General features: G+C 45.9%; 2 protein-coding genes across 2 annotated transcripts in view; one reads left to right on the top strand and one right to left on the bottom strand.

The window, feature by feature from the left end:
- FEZ1 (fasciculation and elongation protein zeta 1) overlaps window positions 1-3,831 on the top strand; it is a 12,180-nt gene extending 8,349 nt beyond the window's left edge. Inside the window, exons 5-9 of the mRNA XM_017738351.1 lie at window positions 1-114; window positions 540-620; window positions 1,017-1,092; window positions 1,582-1,647; window positions 3,668-3,831. Of these exons, the coding sequence (XP_017593840.1) occupies window positions 1-114; window positions 540-620; window positions 1,017-1,092; window positions 1,582-1,647; window positions 3,668-3,684 (354 nt within the window). The 3' untranslated portion in view covers window positions 3,685-3,831. The remainder of the gene's footprint in view (window positions 115-539; window positions 621-1,016; window positions 1,093-1,581; window positions 1,648-3,667) is intronic.
- Window positions 3,832-5,181: 1,350 nt separating this feature from the next.
- PKNOX2 (PBX/knotted 1 homeobox 2) overlaps window positions 5,182-18,424 on the bottom strand; it is a 46,321-nt gene continuing 33,078 nt past the window's right edge. Inside the window, 6 exon segments of the mRNA XM_008636895.2 lie at window positions 5,182-6,544; window positions 7,309-7,487; window positions 7,994-8,070; window positions 9,784-9,903; window positions 12,040-12,137; window positions 12,215-12,347. Coding sequence (XP_008635117.2) covers window positions 6,297-6,544; window positions 7,309-7,487; window positions 7,994-8,070; window positions 9,784-9,903; window positions 12,040-12,137; window positions 12,215-12,347 — 855 coding nt within the window. The 3' untranslated portion in view covers window positions 5,182-6,296.

Here is an 18,424-nt window from a genome sequence, read left to right as displayed (position 1 = left end):
GCCGTGCAGGGGGAGCAGCGCGAGCAGCGAGAGGCCGCCCGGCGCCGCCGCAGGGACAAGGGGCTGAGCCCGCCAGGGGCGCGCTCCGAGCGCGGCAACCACATGCCCCGCAAGGTGGGCACCTGGTGGCCACGAGGACACGAATGGGGTGTCTCGGGTGGACAAGGAGGAAATGGGGGATGTGGGGATAGGATGTGGGCAGAGGGACATTGGGGGGGAGGGGGTGACGGGATGAGGGTTGAGATGAGATGGGGATACTGACAGGATGGAGCTGAGGGACAGGGGATGGGGTGAGGAGGACACAGGACAGGGGTCATGGAGCAGGGCCGGGGGATGTGGGACAGGGAACTTGGAGCAGGGGGATAAAGGGAAATAGGATGGGGGTATGGGGCAGTGTGATGGGAGGGATATGGAGCAGGGATATGGGCAGGGTGTGGATGTGGGAGTCAGGGAGCTGTGGGGGACACTGGTGCCCGAGGAGGTGCCGCGGGTGATGTCGCTGTCCCCGGGAGGTGACAGGGTGACACGTGTCCCCCCAGCGCTTCAGCATGGAGGGCATCTCCAGCATCCTGCACTCCGGCCTGCGCCAGACTTTTGGTCCTACCACCAACGAGAAGCAGGTGCCCTTTTTTCCCCAAAAAATTACTCAAATCCGTTTCTTTTCATTCCTCCTTCCTGCACTCCCCATTCCCTTGCATCCACCAAGCCCCTTTTAAAATATTTTTTAGTTTTCCAGCACTGCTCTATCCCCTATACCTTGCTAATCCCTCTTGGAAAAATTACCTGTTTTCACTCCAAAAAGTCCTCCCTGAGGAGGGATAAATTTGGGTGGAGTTTGCAGCACCCAATTAGTTCAGTACTCCCCAAAATACCTGCAAATTAAATGCAGTTGCAGGAATTTTGCAGAAATACTCTATTTTTGCACCAATTTGGGGTGATTTGTCTCAAGGCAATACAAAAACCAGGCAGTTTTGTGCCATCTGGGTGGTTTTTGGGGGTGGCTCTTGTTTTTGCAGTACCTGAACACAGTGATACCCTATGAGAAGAAGGGCTCACCACCCTCCGTTGAGGACCTGCAGATGCTCACCAACAGTGAGTATTCATTCAAGCTGCTGGTTTGGGTCAGCATCAGATGTTTGGGGGATACAAAGGCACATTTTGTTTTGATTCACTGGCTGCAATTTGGGGATTGTTGTAGCACAGCCTGTTTGGGGGATTTCTTGCATCATTGCAGTATGGGCCATTTGAGGTGCTACCACCCACGTTGCATCATCATTGCAACAAACCCACTTGGTGGGAAAAATCCCTGGTTTGCGTCACTGCAGCACAGCTGGTTTGCAGCCAACACCTCCCCTCAGTTTATGCTCCTTATATCAGTGTTGATTTGGGGGTATATCACCCATTCTGCATTGCCACAGATCGGCTAATTGGGGATGAAAGTCCTTTTTGTTTGGATGTTCCCAGGCCTGCTGCATAAATTGTATGGGGGAATTGTATGGCAGCTGTGGGGCTGGTTTGGGGGGAAAAAGGGGCAGTTGGGGGGCAGCAGGGCCAGGCTCACAGCTTCGTTCCCCCTCACAGTCCTGTTTGCCATGAAGGAAGGGAATGAGAAGGTGCCCACTCTGCTCACGGATTACATCCTCAAAGGTACCTGCTCCCCTCCTGCCTGCGCCCTGCACCCTTCGTGCGTCCTTCATGCAGCTTCCCTGCAGCTCTTGTGCCTCCACCACAGATCCCTTCTGCACCCTCCTGCCTCTCGCTCCCATCCTTTGTGCATCCCTTGCCCATCCCTCTTGCAACCTCATTCATCCCTTTTGCCTCTCCTGTGCACCCTCCATGCATCCTCAGAGAATCCCAGACCCATCTTGTGTTATTCCTCCTGCATCCCTGGTGCATCCTTTGTGCATCCCCCACACACCCTTCAGGAATCCCAGGTGCATCTCCTGCACATCCCTCAGGCATTCTTTGTACAGGTCTCCTGTCCTGCCGCACCTCTGGAGGTCCCTGTGCAGCTTCCTGCCCCATCCTGGGGCCCATCTGCTTCATCCACACAGCCTCCTCACCCTCTGTGCACGCTCTCGCACCCCCCACACCCCATCAGGCACCCCTCCTCTGCCTCCCTTGGGCATCCCCATCCATCTTCCTTGCATCTCCTGGGCATGCTTCTGCATCCCTGTGCATCTCCCACACCCCTCTTGTCCATCTCTTGTGCATCCTCGTGAGTCCTCACGTGTCCTTCACGCTCTTTCTGTGCACTGTTGTGTGTGCATTCCTTGTGCATCCCTTCCATGTTCCTCCTGCATCCTGTGTGCAGCCTCGTGCAGCACTTGTGTGCTTGTGCATCCTTGTGTGCCCAGGTGCCTCATTCACACTCATGCAGCCTTTCTGCCCCTGAACCCTTGTGCACATGGAGCACACTGGTGCACCCTTGTGCATGCCCAGGTGTCCCTGTGCAAGCTCATGTGCCCTTATGCAACCCCCGGGCACCCTTGGGCACCACTGTCCATCCCTGTGCAGCCCAGTGCCAGCCTGTGTGTCACCGGGCACCCTCGTGCAGCATTGCATGTGCATTATTGTGCATTCTCGTACACATTTGTGCATCCTCCTGCATCCTTGTACATCCCCATGGATCATAGTGCATCCTCCTGCATCCCTGTGCATCCTCACGGATCACAGTGCATCCTCCTGCATCCCTGTACATCCCTGTGCATCCTCATGGATCACAGTGCATCCTCCTGCATCCCTGTACATCCCTGTGCATCCTCATGGATCACAGTGCATCCTCCTGCATCCTCATACATCCCTGTGCATCCTCATGGATCACAGTGCATCCTCCTGCATCCCTGTACATCCCTGTGCATCCTCATGGATCACAGTGCATCCTCCTGCATCCCTGTACATCCCTGTGCATCCTCATGGATCACAGTGCATCCTCCTGCATCCCTGTACATCCCTGTGCATCCCTGTGCATCCTCAGAGATCATAGTGCATCCCTGTGATCCTCATGGATCACAGTGCATCCTCCTGCATCCTCATACATCCCTGTGCATCCTCATGGATCACAGTGCATCCTCCTGCATCCCTGTGCATCCCTGTGCATCCTCAGAGATCACAGTGCATCCTTCTGCATCCCTGTACATCCCTGTGCATCCTCATGGATCACAGTGCATCCTCCTGCATCCCTGTGCATCCCTGTGCATCCTCAGAGATCATAGTGCATCCCTGTGCATCCTTGTGCATCCCTGTGCATCCTTGTACATCCTTGTGCATCCCTGTGCATCACCATGGATCACAGTGCATCCTCCTGCATCCCTGTACATCCCTGTGCATCCCTGTACATCCCTGTGCATCCTCATGCATCACAGTGCATCCTCCTGCATCCCTGTACATCCCTGTGCATCCTCATGGATCACAGTGCATCCTCCTGCATTCCAGTGCATCCTCCTGCATCCCTGTACATCCCTGTGCATCCTCATGGATCACAGTGCATCCTCCTGCATTCCAGTGCATCCTCCTGCATCCCTGTACATCCCTGTGCATCCTCCTGCATTCCAGTGCATCCTCATGCTTCCCCAGTACATCCCCACACACATTTGTGCATCCCTGTGCACGCTCGTGCCTCACTGTGTCATCAGTGCCCCCCAGGCCTCTCTCTCTCTCTCCGCAGTGCTCTGCCCGACCTGACATGGTGCTGCCCTCACACTCCCACCCCGGCACCCCCAAAATGGGGCCAAACCCGAGGAAAAAGGGTCACCCACCCGCGGCTGCCCCACCCCGCACTTCCCCCTTTGCACAGCTGGGAATAAAGAATTCCTTACATTAATTAGGCAACTGGTGTCCAGTGTTTGTGTCCCCCCTTGCTCGTGGCGGTGGTTTGCAACTTTTTGATGGGAAAACGCTGTTTTTAAGCAAAAAATCCCAACACAGACTTAGCTGCAGTGCTCAAGAATATTCTGGGATCTGTAAAACCCACAAACTTCTGGCTGGGTTGCTTAGAGGCAGGCGGCGCGGGCCCCCTCCGTGGTGGTTCGCAGGCGGCCCCCCCCCCCTGCCACTATCAGAGGGGAAAAATGCAGATGTAAATTCTATTCTCAGGGATTTTTCCCATTTTTTCACTTCTCTGCAGCCTGATTTTCTGCTAAAAATTGCGCAAACATCACCTTTTTTCCCCCAGAAAATCAACCCATTATTAAGGAATGGCTTATTAGGGTACAGGAGGGCTTCCATCACTTCCATTTGGGGGAGAATTGCTCTGTTTTCGTGTTTGTCACTCATTTTGGGGAAGAGTGCCTAATATGGGGGTTGTTGCTTGTTTTTGGAGACTGTTGTCCATTTTGGGGCAAATTCAGTCATTTTGGGGGAAGTTACTTATTTTGAGGAGAGTCACACCACCAGTTTGAGACAGCATCCTTTTGGGGCATGTCACTCATTTTGGGGGAGAATAACTCATTTCAGGGAGAAACTAGCCCCTTTTGGGTCATCATTTGATTCTGAGGAGCATCCCTCACTTTTGGAGACCATAACTCATTTTGGGGTGAGCATCACCCATTTTGGGGTTGTGTGTAATACTTTGGGGAAACATCACTCATTTGGGGAGAGAATAACTCATTTTTGGAGAACACAGCTCATTTTGGGGTGCACATCACTGGTTTGGGGGTGTATCATTCATTTGTGGGTAAAATCCCATTGGAGCTTATTTGAGGGGGAAAAGTTTCATTTTTGGTGGACCGTCAGTTTTGGAAGTATAAAGCTAATTTTCTCCACATCACTCAATTACCAATTTGGGTCCATTCACCCATTTTGGGGGTAAATCACATCTTTGAGGGGAGTTTTGCCCATTTTGGGGGTTATTCCTGTATTTTGGGTCTTCTCCACTCAAAGGAAGAAGCTGCCAAGAAAATACAGGTGCGACCCCTCATCTTGTAGCACTTTATAATAAATGGCCAGGAATTAATACTAAATTACAATGAATCCTTTATGAAATTACAGATTACATTCACGCCAGATCAGTATCCAAAAATAGGCATTTCTGCCCATTGCATCACTTGTGGTTTTTATCCCAGCTCTTGTTTGGGTTCTTTTATCAACTCTTCAAGAGCCAGGAAAAAAAAGGACAATGAGGGCAAAAAGCCACCAAGAAAATTATCCTTCTCCTAGAATGTCACATTTAGAGCAGGAACCTGCAGAAGACAATTCCTTTATTTTTGCCCTGGTTTGCTTTTGCATTTCCTCCCATGCCACATTTTTAAGGCGAAATACACCCTTTTGCTAGCATTTAAAATAAAAAAACCCAAAATACAGGGTTTTTGGCAGTTGCCCTCCCCCATGGGGCTAAAGCTCCACCATTTTCCCATGTGGAGGGACAATACCAGGGAGAAATGATCTTTCAAGCAACAATACTGAGTTTCCTTCCACCCAGGTGAGTCTTGGGGATCCCCCTTCAATTTTGGGTGAAATCTTCCATTTTTTAAACCAATTTTTTTCCCCATTTTTAACTAACTCTGTGCCAAAATGCCTTGGAAAAGTTTTCCTCTCGGCAGCCTTTGCCCCAACTCTGCATCCAGTCTCCACCCTTAAGGACGAGAATGGGGTGAGTTGGTTTTTTTCCAGATTCAGCAGAGGTTTTAGCACATAAATTAAAGGATTTGAAGGAATTTCCTCCCTTTTCCAGAAAGTTGTGTCCAGAGTCACCAAAAAGCCGCAGCATCGGGGCCAAGTTGGGAGGTTTGGGCAATCCAATGAGTCGAGCACCAAACCCTCCTCAGATATAGCAGAATTTGCACTCGCTGATTATTTTTCTCCCCCTCCATGCCAGTATATATGCCTGTGAATGACCTTTCTGGGGGAAAAAAATCCAAAAAGCATCAAGTCCTGGGGTTGGTTTGGCTTTTCTTTGCACCAAGAAATCCAAGGGACAGACGCAGTGGCCCACGGTGAAAACCCGCCTTTGCCCAACAGCATCCAAGCATCACGTGGGGAAAACAACTTTCCCTAAAAATGCTTTTGCTTACCAAAAAATGAAGGGAAAAAGAAAAATAAAACCTGAAATAAAAGATTAATCTGGCCACAATATGTGCCTTGTAAACGTGTGTCCTTCACTTCCGAGCGCTGACGCGGTGGTCCCCGCGCGCCCGTGGGCAGCCGGGGCCTCTGCCAGCCCTGCCACTTTGCTTTTTTCTCACTGATTTCTTCTCACTGATTTCTTCTTGCCTTTTTTTTTTTTTTTTTTTTTTTTTGCATTTTGGGGGGAATTGTGTATCTGGTGCTGTCAGTGATTTGGGAGGGTGCAGGAGGAGCTATTCCAGTGAGTCACTGTGGTCCAAACCAAGGTCAGCGCCAGGTGCTGCTGGGAGGCCACCAGGCTCTTCCTCCAGCTCTTCCTCCTCTTCCTCCTCCTCTTCCATCTCGTCCTCATCTTCCTCATCCTCCTCCTCTTCCTCAGTGCCATCAAGGGAGTCGTCATGGGCTGCCAGCATTGCCTGCTGCATGGCCATGGTGGCAGTGGCTGATGAGAGGGGTTGGAGGTTGTCCATGCTGAGTGAGCCTGTAATTAAAAGAAGTACAGAAATAAGGACTCCCCAGCTAATACAGGAAGGACAAAGGAAGTGCATAAACCAAGAATAACTCAAGTGAAAAGCTTGGAGAGCACACCATAGGGTGTCCCACCTACCCCACTCACTCCCCAAGATCCAGTCTTTAATTTTTCTAGCTAACGCATCATTAAATAACAAGAAGCCTTACTTCTGAGCCAGTAGATGCCCAAATTGGTTGGGCAGATTTTCTCTTCATCTTCTCTCAAGTCCTACCTTTCATTCTCTTCATCCCGTCTGGTGTATGTTCATTTCTGCTCACTTCACCTTCTCTTCATCTTCTCTCTTCATCTTCTTCATCTGTTCTCTGTTCATCATCTATCTTCCCACCTTATCTCATCTGTCATCTGATCTTCATCATCTCTATTCTTCATTTCCATCATCTGTTCTCTTCGTCTTCTTTCTTCCCATTTTGTCTCATCGGTCTTCTCATCTCCATCTTTTCATGTCTCCCCTCCCCTCCCCAGCTCCTCAGGAGATATCCCAAGCCGTGCCCCATAGTGGGTGATCATTGAGGGCTGCTCCTGTGCTCAAGGGATGGGAGTGCCCCATCGCCAGCGCCTTGCCATGGCCAACTGGAAGGACCTTCTTGCATGGGCCACCTCATGTGCTTCCCCACAGCACAGTAAAGGGCTCTAGAAATTACCAATTAAGGCCACAATGTAATGCATGGCCACTCCTTCCTGGAAGGGCAGGGGCCACTGGGGTTTGTCCTTACCATCAGGATTTGTCCCTGAATTGCCACCCTGCTGCTGCAGGACCCCGGCGGCGATGGAGTTGGGCCAGAACCGCTGCGTGGGCCGGTGCTGAGATTTGATTTTCTTGGCTTTGGGGGCTGGATCTGGGTTGCTGGCATCGAGCATTGGCTGCAGGATGCGCCGCCGGGCATTTATGAACCTTTCCATGGAAAAGAGAGAACATTGGAATGGCTAAGAGTTGTTACACCAACACTGAGTTAAAACAACATGATAGCAAATCAGTGAGTTGCAATATAATAATAATACTTTAAGAAAGTAGCTTCGTGGTTCAAAAAGCTGGTTTTTTAAATTTTATTTGCCTGTGGCACATTATAGCTCTGCATTAATTTTTCCAGCTGAGTGGGAGAATGCTGCACTTTGGATTTACCAGGAGAGGGCACTGAGACCTTGCAAACCAGTGCTGGCATTAAACACAACTGAGCTCGTCTCCCAGGAATCACAGAGTCATAAAACCACAGAATGTGCTGAGTTGGGAGGACTCATCAGGATCATTGAGTCCAGCTCCTGGCCCTGTGCAGTACACCCCAAGAATCAGCCTTAACCTCCCAAGTAACCCCCCCAAAACACATTATACAGCACCAAAATAGGGTGACAAAAGTCCTAAAGCCAGCAAAATGATTGCTTGGGCCACCAATATCTGCTCACCAGTTGTTGACTTGCAAGAGGGTCAGGTTGGTTTGGGCAGCAATTTGCCTCTTCTCATCCTCTGTGGGGTAGGGGTGCTGGAAAAAAAGAGATGGAGTAGCAAAATTACATCCCTGCATGCAAGATGTCATCCCTAAGTAAAACATCATGAAAACCTGCCTTTTTTTTTTCTTTTTTTCATTTTCCCACCCTAAATTTGGTGGCTTCTTGCATTTTCAGAATGCAGGATTGAAGGGTGGCATCCAAGAGCGTCAGGATTTCCCCAGGTGCCCTTAGGGCTTCTCCAAGGCTTTCCATCAAACGCTTTTCCTTGAAGGAAAATGTTCTTGTTCTTTTTTTTAACTCTAGCAATTTTCCAGTGATGGTTGTTGATAAACGTGGGATTTGGGTTTCAAAACGCACCGTGACTCACAGTGCTTATAAAGGCGTCAGTAACACACCCTGAAACATCTGCACTGGGAAACCACCAGCTCAGAGCTTCAGCAACCTCCTTCCAGCTGTGCTAAAATTCTCTTTTCAACCCCAGAAACGAAATTATTATCAAACCAGCCTCACACATCATGTTTTGGAGCCCCAAGGCAGTGACAGTTACCATGACTTGGTTTTCAGCTGTTAGCTCCCAAAACAGTGTGATATCCTTGACAAAACCACCCAAAGTCAACACACACTGGAGACTCACTTCCCACTGGGGCCTCAGTGGTTAAAAATGGTACTTTTTTTGGCAGAAATATCCCTCTTTTGGTATATTATTTCCAGCATTCTTTCTTCCTGCTGGTGCTCCAAAACTTCCAATAAAATGATGAGCATTTTTGGTTAGAAACCACATCATCTCTGACACCAGATGGAGAAATCTCATGGGGAAGCCCAAGTTTCTTCTGACTGCAAGGAGCAGGCTGAGAGCAAAAGTCCAACCATCCAGCAGAAGAATTTCTCTTCATTTTTCAATTCCATTTTGGAAATCTTAAACTATGAGGTTCCTCTGGCACCTGGCACAAAAGTGTTTTCAGTTTCTGGTCTTGGAAGTCGTTTTTGTGCCTGCAAATCTTCCGTTGTGCCCTCCAGAAACACAGGAGATGCACGGCACAGCCAGGGATCGCAGCCCAACACAGTAATGCTCTTGTCCTCATTGCAATAAGTCCAGGATTTCCTATAAAAAAAAAGCTGGGAAGTTCCCAACCTGCTGCTGCTTCCTGTCCTGGCTGATTTTTCCACAAGTTGCTCCTTGGAGCTGTTACCTTCTGCATTACTGATGCCTTGGGGATCTCCCACCACTCTGTCTTTGCAACCAGTTTCCAAGTGATTCCTTGGCTGAATTATGCAGGAAAAAATGTGGGATTGTTGGATTTTGCCCTTTGCCCAGCCTTGCTGATGAGAGAGAACTCTTCACGCATGAAAATACCCAGTTTGCATCTAAGCTCCCTCTACCTTCCATCTCCAATCCCTCAAAATGGGGTGATTTTGCAATTCTGTGTTTTGACTGATTGCTGACGTGCTACAACCCTACCTGTGAGGCAGCTCTCACATTCCAGCTTGCTAGAAAAGGGTATTTTGGAGCTGTTAACTGCAAAAAAATGCTCAATTATCCATCTTCAAAAAACCTTGTGAGTCGCCTTCTAGATTGGTTTGCTTCTTCTTGCCCCACCTGCATTTTTTGATCATTCCCAAAATACAAGCCACTTTGCACCTCCAAATACAAATTCAGACGAACCACCACGTGGATTTGAGGATTTCTGGACTTTTTGTCCTTTTTTTCCCAGTTTGCAGGGTGTTTTGGTGGCTGTGGTGCTCACCATGAGATGCTGGAAGAGCCATGAGCGCATGATGTTGGTGGCATGTTTGGGCAGGACGCCTCGTTTGTTCTTGGACTTCTTGTCCTCACCATCAAGGAGGGAGGTGAGATCCAGGTTCACCTGTCAGGGGAAAGGAATGGGGAGAGAATTGGTTGAAAATGGTGATGGGCAACCCAAAAAATGAGCAAAACCAACCCAAAATGGGAGTGGGATGAGTGCAAAAAGACTGGCACTTATAGGAGCATCCAAAAGCCATTTCCTGCTCCACTAAATCTGCATAAATGCAGATTTTCTCCCAGGATCTGTATCTTTGATCTCAACTTTTTTGTCAGTGCTTTGCAAGGGGTAACGGCACTGTTGGGGACTGTGGTGATGACGCCATGACCAATCTCAATGTGTGGTTTAGGAGGAAAATACTTTTACCTGAAAAAATAAAATAAAACAACCCCCAAACCTCATAAAAAGATGATTTTCTCAACTGCAAGTTTAAACCCTGCCACTCACTAACCCCTTGCAAACCCTCGTTCCTCACCCAGCTGATTTCCACCACAAGGAGGAAGATGCCCATTGAGCCAAAATTTGCTTTCTTCCCCCCCCAAAATTAAAACGAAGCATCTTGCTGCAAGAGAAGTTTTAATGAGGATTCAGGAACCAAACTGAAATCTAAGCACTTGAGTTAAAAAGGGATTTTTTTTTTTTTTTCCCCAAGTCTTCATCAAAACACTTCTCCTGGATGAATTAAACATCAGGCCAGCAGGTCCCTGTGATTCCCCTGGGCTCCAGCTGAATAAATCATGCCAGTGGCACAGGAAGAGCATCCGAAGGTGCTTGTCCAGGCTCTCTCCCTGCCCCAATATTCCCTGTGCACATGTTTTTCCCACCACAGAGGGTTTTGCTGCAAGATTTAAACCTGCAATGGAGAGATATTATAGAAAGAAATTTTTAAAGCATTGCACAGGCAAAAAAATCTGCCAGGGAGGTGCCACCCCTTTCTAAAATGCTGTTTACTGATTGTTTTATAAGAGGCTCCTGCTATTAAAATGGGGCATTTCAGAAATAATGGGGGTGAATTTTTGCTTCTCTGCCCCCAGGAAGCAGTGTAACAGAAATTGATGGGGTTTATTTTTTTTTCCAAATTCCTGGGGAATAGGGGCTGGGAAGAGCTCATGGACAAGTTGTGTTAATAAATCCAGTTCTGCTCCAAATCATTGTCTTACTGCAAGAATGCAGGGATCATTGTGTAACTCGTTGCAATGTCAAGGACAAAAAGGAATAAAACCACAGCAAATGGCTGAAAAATATCCCCAAATTCAGAAAGGAAGACCTAAAAATGAGCCTTTCCCACAAGTGCCATGATTGCTGTACTGGACAGGCAATGCCAGTGATCCCAGATCTGTAATATATCAGCAATAATATCTGTCCTACCCCATCCTATCCCATCCTATCCTATCCTATCCTAATCTTATCCTATCCTATCCTAATCTTATCCTATCCTATCCTAATCTTATCCTATCCTATCCTAATCTTATCCTATCCTATCCTAATCTTATCCTATCCTATCCTATCCTATCCTATCCTATCCTAATCCTATCCTATCCTATCCCATCCTATCCTAATCCTAATCCTACCCTATCCTATCCTATCCCAATCTTATCCTATCCTATCCTAATCCTATCCCATCCTATCCTATCCTATCCTATCCCATCCTATCCCATCCTATCCTATCCTAATCCTATCCTATCCTATCCTATCCTATCCCATCCTATCCTATCCTAATCCTATCCTATCCTATCCTAATCCTATCCTATCCTATCCTATCCTATCCCATCCCATCCTAATTTTATCCTATCCTACATATAATGAACAATTAATATAGAATCTAGAATGGACAATATGTACAACACACAGTATATAACAAAGCATGTAGAATAAAATGGCATATGTTCCATCCCACATGATAAATAACAGATATTGTTAGATATTGCACATAATAATATTATGTATTATAATCATGATATTATTATTATATTGTAATATTTTATAACAATAATATAAGCATTGTTAAAACTTCTGAGGTCGTTGCTATAATTTGTTAGGTACCCCAAAGGCACCTGGCAGATGGGTTTAATCAACATTTCTTGCTAATTAAAAATTTAAGATACTCCAAGGGTTGAATTTATGGAGAAGTGGGGGGATTCTGCCTGCTGCAGTGCAAAGCTTTGGCTACAGTGGAAATTTGAGGTGGGCAGGCCTTACCTGGGCATTGGGGATCTGCAGGGCACCAGGGGTGATGGCTTGGGCGAGGACCTGGCCCTGTGACGTCACCATTGTCACGGGCTGGTACAAGGCTCCGCCTGTGGAAAAGAAGACATTTGGGGGTACCAAAACCCCCACCTTTCCTCCTGCCCTCCACCTCCACCGTGCTCCCTACCTGGCACGGCGGGCGAGCTGCTGCCAGTGCTCATGGCCAGGTTGCCCGGTGGCAGCGTGGCCGCGGGCACCACGATGCCCGGCGGGGGGTTCGACGCGGGCGGCAGCGCTGCTGGAGAGCTCTGCAGCATCTCCTGTGGAAAAGAAAATATTAAACCCACGAGTTTTAGCATGTGGGAACGTGGAAGGTTTATTTTTTTCCCCCTACAATAAATTTGCCCCGTTGCAATTTTTTTTTTTTTTGTGGTTCAACAGGAAAAATTGCAGAAAATGTGATTTTTCAGTTCGTTGCAATTGCAAAGAAAGATGGAAAAAAAAGGGTTTATGCTCTGCAGAGCTCCCACTTAGCATCTTCCCCAAACTTGCTTTCTTTGTGCAGTCACTCTTTTCCAATAAAAAAAAAAAATGAGAGGGAAAAAAAAGATCATGAGGGACCAAAAGGAATTTCTTTAATCTTTTTCTTTCTAAAAATGTCTATTTTTTTGGTGCTTTAACTGAGACTGGAGGATGCAGCCTTTGCTAAAATTCAAGGTGAGCACCATGGTTTCCCTTTGCCAAAATAAGAGTAAAATAATGAAGTTAATAATAATAATAATAATAATAATAATAATAATAATATAACATAACCCCCATTCCTTGCAGCTTTAAGCCAATTTCTTGCAAAAATGGGCACTTCTTGATCCAAAAGCTGTAATTTTACTTTAAGGTCCATCTCTGGAGCACCAACCAAAAGACCCCAGATTGGATGATTATTTTTATTTGATTGTTTATTTTAATATTTAAATGACTGTTTGAATATTTAATGTGACATTTTGGGAAGGGGGGAGTGCCACAATTGAGGCTACGGGGGGAATATGGGCAATGTACCCCAAGCTTCCACATGGGCAGGATTTTGCAAGTAATATTGGTAATATTGATAAAATTATCATTTTAAAATAAGCCCAAGGTAACTGTATCTCTCTATTTCACCCAACTGGAATGGAAATGAAACTGCACTGATTTTTTCTCCCTTTTCTACTGACTTTCCCATTCTGCATCACTTCCTGGTGTCCAGCTGGTTCTCAAGTGTTGAACATAATGTCAATAAAGGGGCTTTTTTTCACCTTTTTATGCATTTTTCCTACGTTTTGATGCATTTCTTCAAGAATCCTATTATTTGGGTTAAGAAAAGAGAATTTCCCTGGCTTAGTGATGTGCAGTGACACTGGAAAAGGCAACCATGCAGATGTGATCAGGCTGGAAAAAGCTGCAGCTCCCTTTCTCCAGGGGGTAGAACTACAGAGATGGGAATCTGAATGCACCAAATCAATTCATGTTACACCAAGACGTGGCTGTGCTGTTCCATGGGGATTTGGGGCACTCTGTGTCCTCATCAATGCATTTCCCATCGTTGGGGGGGGGCAAACCTGAGGTCTGTTCCTGTTTTCTCCTTCTCCCCATCACATCCATGCAACTTTTCCCCCATCAATCACTGCTGCTTTGCCTGTGCTGTCATTCTCTATAAATTTCATGCTTTTGCTATTAAAACCCCCTTATTGCACTTTCCCCTCCTGTGATGCCAAGTCCAAAATGTTGGACCCAATGCCTCTGCCACATGTTACTTTCGCTATTTTGGTTACCTGGAAATTTTGCTGCAATTGCTGTGAATTTTTCATTCGCTTCCCAGACATTCCTTTCCATAGCTGAATTAATTTAAAAAATGCAAATATGACCGTGAAATACTTGTACTTTTTTTTTAGTATTCCTTCCCCACCTCCAGTCCTCTGGGGGATGTGGTTTTCGGTTTGAGAAATGAGTATTTCTCAGGATATAGAGAGCAAAAATCAGTCTCTTTTGCACACTCTTGGATTTTGCCCTGGCTAAGCATCCAGCTAATAAAAACTGAAAATATTCATAAAAACCAAGTGTGGTCCAGGAGGACGCCAAAAAGCAGCCAGGTATGGCCAGGTGCAACCAGAGGTTTGGAGCAGCTTGAAGACCTCTAGTTTTCCTCCCCTGCCTTGTTTTTCCATGATTCTTCCTAAAGAAGAGCATCCAGAACACCATTTTTGGAAGTGCGTTGGGAAGAAGCAATTTGGAATATCAGAAAATGGGAACAAGAAACTGCTGTTTCCAGATACAGTGGCCAAAGCCATTTTCAACAGTATTTTGTGATGAAAAAATTGCCTTTGTTTTTGTGGTGCAGAGGAAAACTCTCCCAAAACATCTTCTCACTGGTGTCCAAAAAGGCAGAATATTGGTAATTACTAGAAAGAGCTATTGAAGGAATTAATGGTCTTTCTGCAACAGAACTGTGAAACCAAAATGACCCAATGGAAGTGGAGGCTCTGCCTTCAAATAAATATAGAGCAATATCTCCAAGAAGATTTAAAAAATATATTTTGCATACCAATTGCCTCAGATTGCAAATGTCAGCCAAATTCTATTCGGCTTGGTAGTTTTGCTGCAGTGGAAAATATTTTATATATTTTATATTTTGTATTTTGAGACTCAAGGAAGTTCATAGGAACCTAAAACAGTTTGGGTTGGAGGGGTCCTTAAAGCTCATCTCATTCCACCCCCCTGCCATGGGCAGGGACACCTTCCACTATCCCAGGTTGTTCCAAGCCCTGTCCAACCTCATCCTAGACATTTCCAGGGATGCGGCAGCCACAGCTTCTCTGGGCAACCTGTGCTGGTGAAGCACCACCCTCAAGTTGCAATGCTTTTGGCAATTTTGAAATCTGAGTGTGAAAAAAAATGCATCACTAGGTGTCTCTGCAGACTCACATCTCGGCACTGATCAATAGCAAAACATGATTTCTCCAAAATAAAAGTCAGTTTAATGAAGAAAAAGACCTGGGACATTGCACAAAAAGAACCCTTTCTTACAATAAGGCAAATGTCCAGGTGCCAGAAGGTAAGAAAGTGCTAAAATTCAGTGCTGCTTGAGCTGCTGTCCTTCCCCTTGTGCTTTGTGACACAGACATTCATTTTTGGGTGGTACACTATGTGTAAAAATATCTGTCTCATCCTAACTCTGAAAATTACTTGTGCCGGGGGAAATCGGAATTAGTTGGAGAAAAAAAAAGAAACCCATGGGTTTGCCAAGAAAGAGCTGGCCAAACTCAGACTCATGTAAGACGATTCATAAGGCTCCTTCGTGAATGGATGGGTGGATGGGGATGAGAAAAAAGTTGGCTTTAAATAACAGAGAAATCCAGGCTTGTTCACAGGGCAAACTTGGATAAATTAAGATTATACAGAGAAGCGCTGCATTGACTTCCACCAAACCAACTGTCGACCTCCAGCCAGCAGCAACCTGGGCTAGTGGATGATGGCCCTGCCCACAGCAGGGTGTTGGATCAAGATGGGCTTTAAGGTCCCTTCCAACCCACACCATTCTGTGATTCTGTGGAGAAGTAATTTGAGGAGAAGAAATGCTGCCCTGAAAATGCCCATTTAAACACTGCCAATCTGAAACAAGAGCTGAAAAATACAAAATTTGATTCCATTTAAATGTCCCTGGCAGTGCTGTGGTTCCCAGTGTGATTGGCTTTGCAACTGTTTTTTTCTTGCAAGTGGAGAGCAGTGAGGACCACTTTGATGTCGAAGGTGAAGTTAAGCATTGCATTAAATTGGGCTCCTCTCTCCACCATGAAAGAAGGATCTCCCCTCTTCCATCCTGGTCGGAAAAAGCTTAAAAAATATTCATTAAATAAAGGGAGGGGGCTAAAAAGAGCCCAATGAGCACTCAAGGTAGAGGAATGAAGCCAAGTGAAAAGCAACCAACAAAATTAGAACGGGAGTTGCTTGGTGGACTTGGAGGACAAAGAGGCTACGACTGAGTCACAAGACAAAGCAAAGCACAAAATGGAGAAAACAGAGTACAGAAACCCTTGTAAGGTAATGAAGGTTCAGGGGAGACTCATCACATGGGAAAACTCCATACTTGTCACCAAACTTGGCCAACACCAGGAATCATCTCTCAGCCTGGCAACATGAGAAGATTTCAGTCAAAATGCCTTGTTTGAGTGTTCTTTCATCTTCCCATCATCTCAGGCATTTTGTATCTCCAAAAATTCCTGCACTGTCCATTTTAGACAGCAGAAATAACAGCAGGCAAAGGACCATCCTTTTTGGATACACCAGGGAAATCCAACACTGAGTGTCCTGTGATGAAATTTTGACAGGTCCAGGCGTTGTTTTCCCACTTTTGGCTGATATCCTTGTTATTGTGTGTCCATAATTTTTTAAACATGTTCTGTGGTAAGAAACTTTGCCAAAACCTGAAATATTTCACTTTCACGACAAACTTGGTGTATCTCCTCACAAAATGATTGACACTCCTTCCAAACCCTAAGAAAATCTATTTGCTGGGAAACCTCCTTCATTGATACTAATTACATTCCATTATTTAGATTTTTTTGAAATCCTAAATTAATGGCCCATTTGCTCTTGCACCTTCCCTGAGCATGAAACCAATAGGCTGATAATTAGAGAAATCATCCCACTTGCCATTTTTTAAACACTGATCCTGTGATTTTTCAGCTCTCTGGAGCATCCTTAGCCTCCAAAACTCAACTGATGGACATAGAGCATTTCCACCCTTTTTTTTTAAGCCTTATCCATGCAAACTCAAGTGTACTGAATGAGTTGAAGTACTCGGGCACTTGACATGGCTTAGTTGGACACAGAAAATGTTTGCCATGGTATTGTCACTGGTATGTCATCCTCATCCCATGAGCAGATGAGATGGTGGCTCTTTCATGGTCCATCACCATGAATATTTCAGCTCCACCTGCTGAAAATCCCTTCATGGCTGAGCGAACATTTCCCCTCCAGTTGGGTCTTTCCTGGGTGTGTTCCCATTTATTTAGCAACTGCCTCCAAATCCTCACTTGAATTCCTCAACTTTCAAGTCTTGCCCAGAAGGAAAATGTCAGCAGCTCTGGGTTTCCAGGAATCAGAAGCACTCGGTACCTCTCCATGGGCTTGATTATTTTCCAAAGACTTGTGCTAATTTTCTGATATGATCCCCACCTCTTTGTGAGACACTAAATCCTCATTACTTTTCCTGACCGATGCATTCTAATTAGATCAACACTTTAAAAAAAAAAAAAAAAAAAGGAAGGAGGGGGGAAAAAAATTCACAATAGCCACAGGACGGCTTTCCATCTCATTAACTCCCTCACTTATTATTTTCATGAAAATTACTGATAAAAAACGTGCATCTCCATTTGCTGGGACCGGGAGCTTTGTCGGCTCATATCTAACATCTCTCTCATCACCCGGGATGTGAGCTGTTGCCATGGCAATGCACAATAATAGAAACTAATAAATTACAAACGAGATGCTCGTTGAGCAATTATTGTTCTCTTTTATGCAAGTGTCTTGCTAATTTTGATCATAAGGAATGCTTCCATAAAGCAGCGAAGGGATAATACATCTATTTCTAGAGATTATTAGGATATAGAGTGAGGATGGGGTTTCTTAGATCAATGATTAAGTGGTTTGGTGCTTTCAGGGAACCCAAATAAGAAATGGAACTTTTCTGGGGGGCTTTTCCCTCATCACATTTGGAGCTTCAAACTCAGCAGCACCTGGAGCTGAGCTACTAAAAAGGGTATTTTTTTTCCTTTCCACCACCTTAAAATGCCCCAAAAGCCCTAAGAAGGCCCCACCACCTGCCTCCTTTTCAGGGAGAACCCCAGGAGCTTCCTGGGTTATTTTGGGTTCGCTGCAGTTATTTCTGGTGGGATTGTGCAACCCTAAATTCCATTTTTCTATCCCAAAAACCACATGTCTGAGAGAGAGAAACCCCCTAGGGCAACACAATATAGCATCAAGTTTTTTGGGGTGCAACCAGCCAAGGTTTATTCCCTGCACTGCAGATGCACGTGAAAACCCCAACCCATGGGCAACTTCTTTTCTGAATATTGAGTTACAGTTCCTCATTTTGCCCCAAAAGCCACCAAGGTTCAACTTGGTTTGGCTCATTCAGTTGATATTTCTGCAGTTCTCCGGCATTTCCTTGTACTCCTCCACTATGCTTGAGGCACCAAATGTCTTCTTCTCCCAGCTAAAATCCAAATAATGCAAAAGAAGTCAAGGGAATGTCAATCATGCTGGGAGACAACTGCAAGATCTGCTGAGACACAAAAAGGAGCAGTGAAGCCAGAAAGGGTTATCTGAGACCCAAAAATCTGTTGAGCTTCCTTGAAACAAAAAG

The sequence above is a fragment of the Corvus brachyrhynchos genome, unplaced genomic scaffold (genome assembly GCF_000691975.1).
Source record: "Corvus brachyrhynchos isolate BGI_N302 unplaced genomic scaffold, ASM69197v1 scaffold46, whole genome shotgun sequence".
NCBI classification, from domain to species: Eukaryota; Metazoa; Chordata; class Aves; order Passeriformes; family Corvidae; genus Corvus; species Corvus brachyrhynchos.
The sequence above is the reverse complement of the archived record's forward strand: the minus strand, read 5'-3'. Positions and strand labels throughout refer to the sequence as shown.